At 39.1% G+C, this 6,262-nt stretch overlaps 1 protein-coding gene across 1 annotated transcript; it reads left to right on the forward strand.

Annotated features, from left to right (window-relative positions):
* Positions 1 to 93: 93 nt before the first annotated feature.
* On the forward strand, positions 94 to 6,233 carry wdcp (WD repeat and coiled coil containing). Its single transcript, XM_051875386.1, has 4 exons — positions 94 to 305; positions 954 to 3,115; positions 4,366 to 4,486; positions 5,744 to 6,233. Exons 2-4 carry the CDS (start codon positions 1,184 to 1,186, stop codon positions 5,914 to 5,916), a joined length of 2,226 nt encoding a protein of 741 aa, XP_051731346.1. The 5' UTR covers positions 94 to 305; positions 954 to 1,183; the 3' UTR covers positions 5,917 to 6,233.
* The last annotated feature ends 29 nt before the right edge of the window (positions 6,234 to 6,262 follow it).

The following is a 6,262-nucleotide window of genomic DNA, read 5'->3' on the forward strand; positions in this document are numbered from 1 at the left end:
TTCTTGACTTTGTTTGTTTGAAGTTTAATAATAATAATAAAATCTTTATCGTTATGTTTACCATCTTTGAACTCGCCCTTTAAAACGAACTGTTTGAAAGAATCGATTCGCGGATATGAATCAGACATCCTATCGCGAGTTTAAGCGTGTGTGAACTACAACTCCCAGAATGCCCGAGTCATTCTCTTTCCGTTCGTCCATGACTTCAAATGTCTCCGCGGGGAAATGTGGACACAGCTAAAGTTTACGTGATTTTCTCTCTGTGGAGTTGCCATGGTTTCCGCAGTGTTGTCAATAGTACAATGGTATGTTTGTAATATTACCTTCTGAAAGTGTTAGTTTGCTATTTATCATATATTTTTCCTTTTCATTTTCAGGATTGTTCTAGAATACATGCTAGCATGTGGGATTGCGGCAATACATGTGAATAAAATAGTTTCGCGAACGCACCTTACAGAGAAATTAGTCAGACTATAGTTGTTTTTGCCAGAGTATGATACAGTTATTGTTACTCTAAAGTTCAACTTCAAACAATGAATGTTTTTGTGGTTTGACTATGGTTACCATAGTAACATTTAGTAAGGGGTTAATTTGTGGTATCGCTGTCCAATGTTTAAAGTGACATTTATGTGATTCTTCTCAGTCTTTATTTATGTCTGTTGTGATAAACTGACTTGAGTAATCTTAGTTTTTTTTTTTTTTAAATCATTTTTAATAGTTGTTTTTACTACAAGTTGCATTAAATAATTAATTATCGATTGTTTAATTACCATGCTGGCTAATTCAAAGTCACAACAGTTTTATTGTAGTTTTAATAGCTGTAGTAACTTACCATAGTAATGTTTTTTGTAAGGGGTTGTTTTTGATATCAGCATACATTTTCCAAAGTGACATTTCTTTGATTTTCAATCTTTGCATATGTCTTGTCTTGCATATATTTTTGTGTATTTCAGACCTGGGGTAGAAAAGAGATGTAGCATCCAAATCTCAGAGGGTTTTATGACGTTGGGGGTCGTGTCAGCCTAATCTGGTCATCCTTGAGTGGAGCCTCACTCTGGCCAATAGGATTAGAGAGTGAGGGAAGAGGCTTTACCTATTCTTGGAGTATGTGATGGCAGTCTTCTCATACTGAAGCACAGAGTTACATCTGTCTCTCAATTCTGACTCAAAAACCCATTCCTGTATGACTGGGAACATTGTTTTCCTTTCCATTGGAGAAACTGAGCCAAGCATGGAGCTAGGAAAAGCCAAACTTCTGAGAACAGGGTTAAACACCCTGCACCAAGCCATTCATCCGGTGCACGGAATAGCCTGGACGGACGGTAAGCAGGTCTGTCTCACGTCGTTGTATTCTGTCGAAGGTGAGCCCAAATTTGGCGACACCAATGTCATTGGACAATTCGAACATGTCTTGGGACTCTTCTGGGGGCCGTTGTGCTGCTCCGGGTCCCCGGCGTTGCTTGCCGTGCAGCATAAGAAGCACATCACGGTCTGGCAACTTCAGCTGAGCGCTTTGGAGCAGAACAAACTCCTGTGCACACAGACCTGCGAAATGAGTGAGCCATTCCCACTGCTGTCTCAAGGATGTGTCTGGCATCCCAAAATGGACATCTTAGCTGTTTTGACCAAGCGGGACGCCTCGGTTTTGTTTTCCGTGCGGGTTGATAATCGTCGTGTGAAGGCTGACATCAAGGGTGGCGGTCTGATCCATTGTGCCTGCTGGACAAAAGACGGAAACCGCCTGGTGGTCGCCATCGGTAGCGCATTGCACTCGTACGTTTGGAACGACATCCAAAAAAGCCTGGTGGCGTGTTCCTTCTGCCCTGTTTTCGATGTAGGTGGGTATATCTGTGCCATCGAGTCCACCGACGAGGCTCAAGTGGCTGTAGCAACCGAACTTCCGCTTGATAAACTTTGCGGGCTCAATGCGGGCATCGCCTTCGACCTGCCAGATGAGTCAGAGGCATCGACTTGTCGCCCTTCTCCTGTTTTGACAGTGGATACAGACTATTATGCGGACTCTAGACGGAGATCATGTGATTCTGAACGCTTGGGACACGGCTCTTCATCCGGACCCATAGATCTAACACACATTCTCGCCAAACACAGGAAATCAGACCCGAGCCCTCTCATTCACTTGAGGCGGCGGGATCATTTGTCGGGAAATGGTCAGGACTCGTCACATTTGATTCTAGTGACGTACGAACGCAAGGTCACCACTACAAGGAAGGTCAGCATCCCTGGCATCTTGGTTCCTGACATCATTGCCTTTGATCCGAGCGGGAGCACAGTAGCCGTGGCATCGAACACATGCAACATGATCCTTGTTTACTGTATCACGGATTCTTCCATGCCCAATGTGCAACAGATCCAGCTGCAAAAGAATGAGAGGCCCAAAGGGGTGTGCTTTTTCACCAACAAGATGTTGCTCTTTATGATTGGCCGGCAGAAGTCCAATGATCCGGCTTTCCTCCCCTCCTCCAATACGGACAAGTACATCTTGAGGCTAATAGCCAAGGAGCTGGTATTCGACGAGGAAGGTGCCACCCCGGTGGTTCCCAAGTCCGAGCCGCTAAGCCAACAACATCATGGGATTAGACGTCATTCTGAGAACTTTTCTAAAGAGGACCGTCTATCAATTAAGGATCTAATTCTTCCTGGAGGCTCTGTAATTGTTTCGCCATCCAGCCGGAGAAAATTAATCGAGGAGGTACGCAGCTCAGAGTTGAGCCCTGTGGCAAGCTCTGCCGACTTCTCCGATAGAGCGTCCAGTGCCTCCTCCATTACTCTAGAAAACTACGACATGGATCACATCAGCCGCATGGCCACGCTCGCCGTAGCCGGTCAGGCCAGCCGGGATTCCAGTCGGCCATGTTCTCCCAGGTACGAGGCCTCGGAAAAGTCGTACTCCGATGCCACTCCGCCAAAGAACAGCTTTCAGTCCAAAGAGAAGAACCTGGAGCAGCTGACGCAGAACATGGAGAGGATTTTCACCCGATTTGCTGACGTCCAGCAGTGCCTCTCAGAAATCAGAGACTTCACCCAGAACGGCAAGAAGATCGCATGCAGTTATCCGTCTGCTTATGAACCGCAATACGTGCACATTACGTGTCAGGTATGGAATGATTTTCTAACTAGCACTAGTTTGCTGTCTTCTGTAGTAGAAACATAAAGAGTGCTAATCTGTTGATTTTATTTGTTTGATTAATTGCATAAAGAATTCTATTCGCAGCATTGTATTTAAAAACCATCTTGTCCAATAATCTCAATATGCAAATTCTCTTTTAAATAACAATATGCTACATTTTGTGTGAATAATTTCAAATGTTAAAATTTGTATTAGAATAATTTTAATAATTATAATTTCTTTTACTATTAAATGTAATAATAATTATTATGATTAAATTTAATACTATAATTTATAAATAATCTAAATTATAATTAATATAAATTATAACAATATTTATTATAATTACTTTCAATAATTTACATTACAATAATTTATAAAGTGTATGTAAACATTATAGTATCAGAACACCCTAATAATTGATTATGGCATTTGTTGTCAACCATTTTCATTGTATAAAAAAAAAAAATGTGTGTATATATATATATATATATATATATATATATATATATTATGGTAAATGATATAGTAATAATAATTATTACTGTGATTAAATTTAATAATACTATAATTTAAAAGTAATCTAAATTATAATTCATATAAATAATAACAATATTTATTATTATTATTTCTAATAATTAACATTACAATAATTTCTGAAGTAAATGTAAACATTTCAATATCAGAGCACCCTAATAATTGACTATGGCATTTGCTGTCAACCATTTTCATTGTCAATTTAAAAAAAAAAAAAGAAAGAGAGGTTCTTCATTTTCCAAAGCAGAAGATCCATGGTGCTTTATGGGTCAAGGACTGATGGATGTGGAGACCCCAACAGGTCAAATATCCTGTACCATTAGGGAACCTTCTTAGATGTTCACATACTGTTAAATTTAATAAATAAACAACAAAATAAATGATTACTTGATTAAATGATTTGCTTCTGGAGCTAAGTCTTAATCCAAACCAAGACTCTACAAAGCCCATTTTACTCTTAGTCAGACCATCAGGCATTGTAAAGCATCACGCCAACTCATAATTCCTCTCACTGTTGTCAGCACAACCCTTTGTCAGCAGATGTCAGATTGAAGTTATTCTGTTGACCTTGGCATAACTTGTCTTAGGGGAATCATCAGATTTAATCCATGACCACATGACCAGGTCTTTTGTGAATGATGCTCTCTTAAAGTGACTCATGGTGTTAATCGATGGCACTTTGTATTTGTCTTTTCCTCCAGAAACAGTTGTCTGAGAATGTGTATACGGATGAGAGAAGGCCGTTGCTGCTGTGTGGGGGGCGGATCTGCCTGCGGGTGGTACAGGAACTGTTCGGCCTGGCGGTCGTGGAGATGATGCATGGTACGTTTGGAAGATATAGAAACCTTGCAAAATGCTGATTCCACCAACTTGATCAATACATATGTAATAATATTGGACATTATTAGGTTCAGTAAGTCAAGATAAACTGATAAACTGATTTTTTGCATGAAAAGTAGTTGCAACCATTGCACATTGTAAGAAAGCATCTGAGCGTTTCTGAGATCTCTGTGTTGACATTTCAGGCAGATTTGCTCTTTTCAACAATGAGCAGATGGGATCTATTAATGAGGCTGAATCCTTTGTTGAAGACAGATTGTTCGTTGTGCTTTGGCTTCATTTAATTGCCAATGACTAAAATAGGAAGCGATTAGGTGGTGCAATTGGATTTGAGGATTTAAGGTTGAATCAGCTTACAGTCTTTTGTGTTGTGCATCTCTAGTGCTGATGTATGGAAGCTTGTTTCCGCCACTGAATAAAAAATAAAAAAGGTAATTGTGAGTTTATATCTCGCAATTCTGAGAAAAGTCAGAATTGCGAGATATAAATTCACAATTGCGAGGAAAAAAAGTCAGAATTGTGAGAAATCACAATTGCGAGAAGTCAGAATTGCGAGATATAAACTCACATTTGCGAGAAAAAAAGTCAGAATTGTGAAAAGTCAGAATTGCGAGATATAAATTCACAATTGCGAGGAAAAAAAGTCAGAATTGTGAGAAGTCACAATTGCGAGAAGTCAGAATTGCGAGATATAAACTCACAATTGCGAGAAAAAAAGTCAGAATTGTGAGAAGTCAGAATTGCGAGATATAAATTCGCAATTGTGAGAAAAATGTCAGAATTGCGAGATATAAACTCGCAATTGCGAGAAAAAAAGTCAGAATTCTGAGAAGTCAGAATTGTGAGATATAAACTCGCAATTGCGAGAAAAGTCAGAATTGTGAGAAGTCAGATTTGCGAGATATAAACTCGCAATTGCGAGAAAAAATTCTGAATTGTGAGATATAAACTTGCATTTCCGAGAAAAGTCAGAATTGCAAGATATAAACTCGCAATTGCAAGAAAAAAGTCAGAATTGCGAGAAAAAAGTCAGAATTGCGAGATATAAACACAATTGTGAGACAAAAAAAAAAAAAGGAATTGTGAGATAAAAAGTCGCAATTATCTTTTACATTTTTTTATTCCATGTTGAAACAAGCATACATATTGATGCCTGCTTGAACCACTTTCACTTATGCTAATACTGCAAATTACTGTGCAGAAATTTCTCATCATTTTAAGTACTTTTTCTTCTCACAGGTCCCATGTGGATTGTCTTGGTGGCTGATACAGATGGTTTCGTTCCGCTCACGTTTAAACACAAGGACGAGCTCACGATCAGGAGCGCCAGAAGGAAATCTCCTGTAAGACCCCCGAGTTGTGCGGATGTATTTCCCCCTGAAAGTCCCCTGTCTCCCAACGCAGAAAAATGAAGCCCATATCATCGCAAGAGGACTTGTTAGAAACATTTTTTTATAATATTTATCTTTTGTTAGCTGGGTGTTTGTGGCTAACACAGGAATATTCCAAAATTTGGAATTCAGGGAAAATTTCTTGCTGACATATTCGTCACTTTGATATATAAAGGATGATGGTAGATTTGTGTAACGTGACAGAACATTTTTTGTTCATTTTTCAGAGGAAATACTTGAGTGCCTGCTTGATTATTTTTGCTAAAAATAGTTTCTGTTATCCCATACAAAAATGAAGGTATATGTAATGTGGTATTAAAACTCATAGTGAAACTTCATCATTGACTTCATGAGCTGTAAATCACAC

The sequence above is a fragment of the Ctenopharyngodon idella genome, chromosome 20, assembly GCF_019924925.1.
Source record: "Ctenopharyngodon idella isolate HZGC_01 chromosome 20, HZGC01, whole genome shotgun sequence".
NCBI classification, from domain to species: Eukaryota; Metazoa; Chordata; class Actinopteri; order Cypriniformes; family Xenocyprididae; genus Ctenopharyngodon; species Ctenopharyngodon idella.

Excerpts from the sequence above, each read along its gene's own strand:
- wdcp (XM_051875386.1), top strand. The coding sequence starts at position 1,184 with ATGACTGGGAACATTGTTTTCCTTTCCATTGGAGAAACTGAGCCAAGC. Across the intron at positions 3,116-4,365 it reads ACGTGCACATTACGTGTCAG|AAACAGTTGTCTGAGAATGT; the intron begins GTATGGAATGAT and ends CTTTTCCTCCAG. Across the intron at positions 4,487-5,743 it reads GGTCGTGGAGATGATGCATG|GTCCCATGTGGATTGTCTTG; the intron begins GTACGTTTGGAA and ends TTCTTCTCACAG.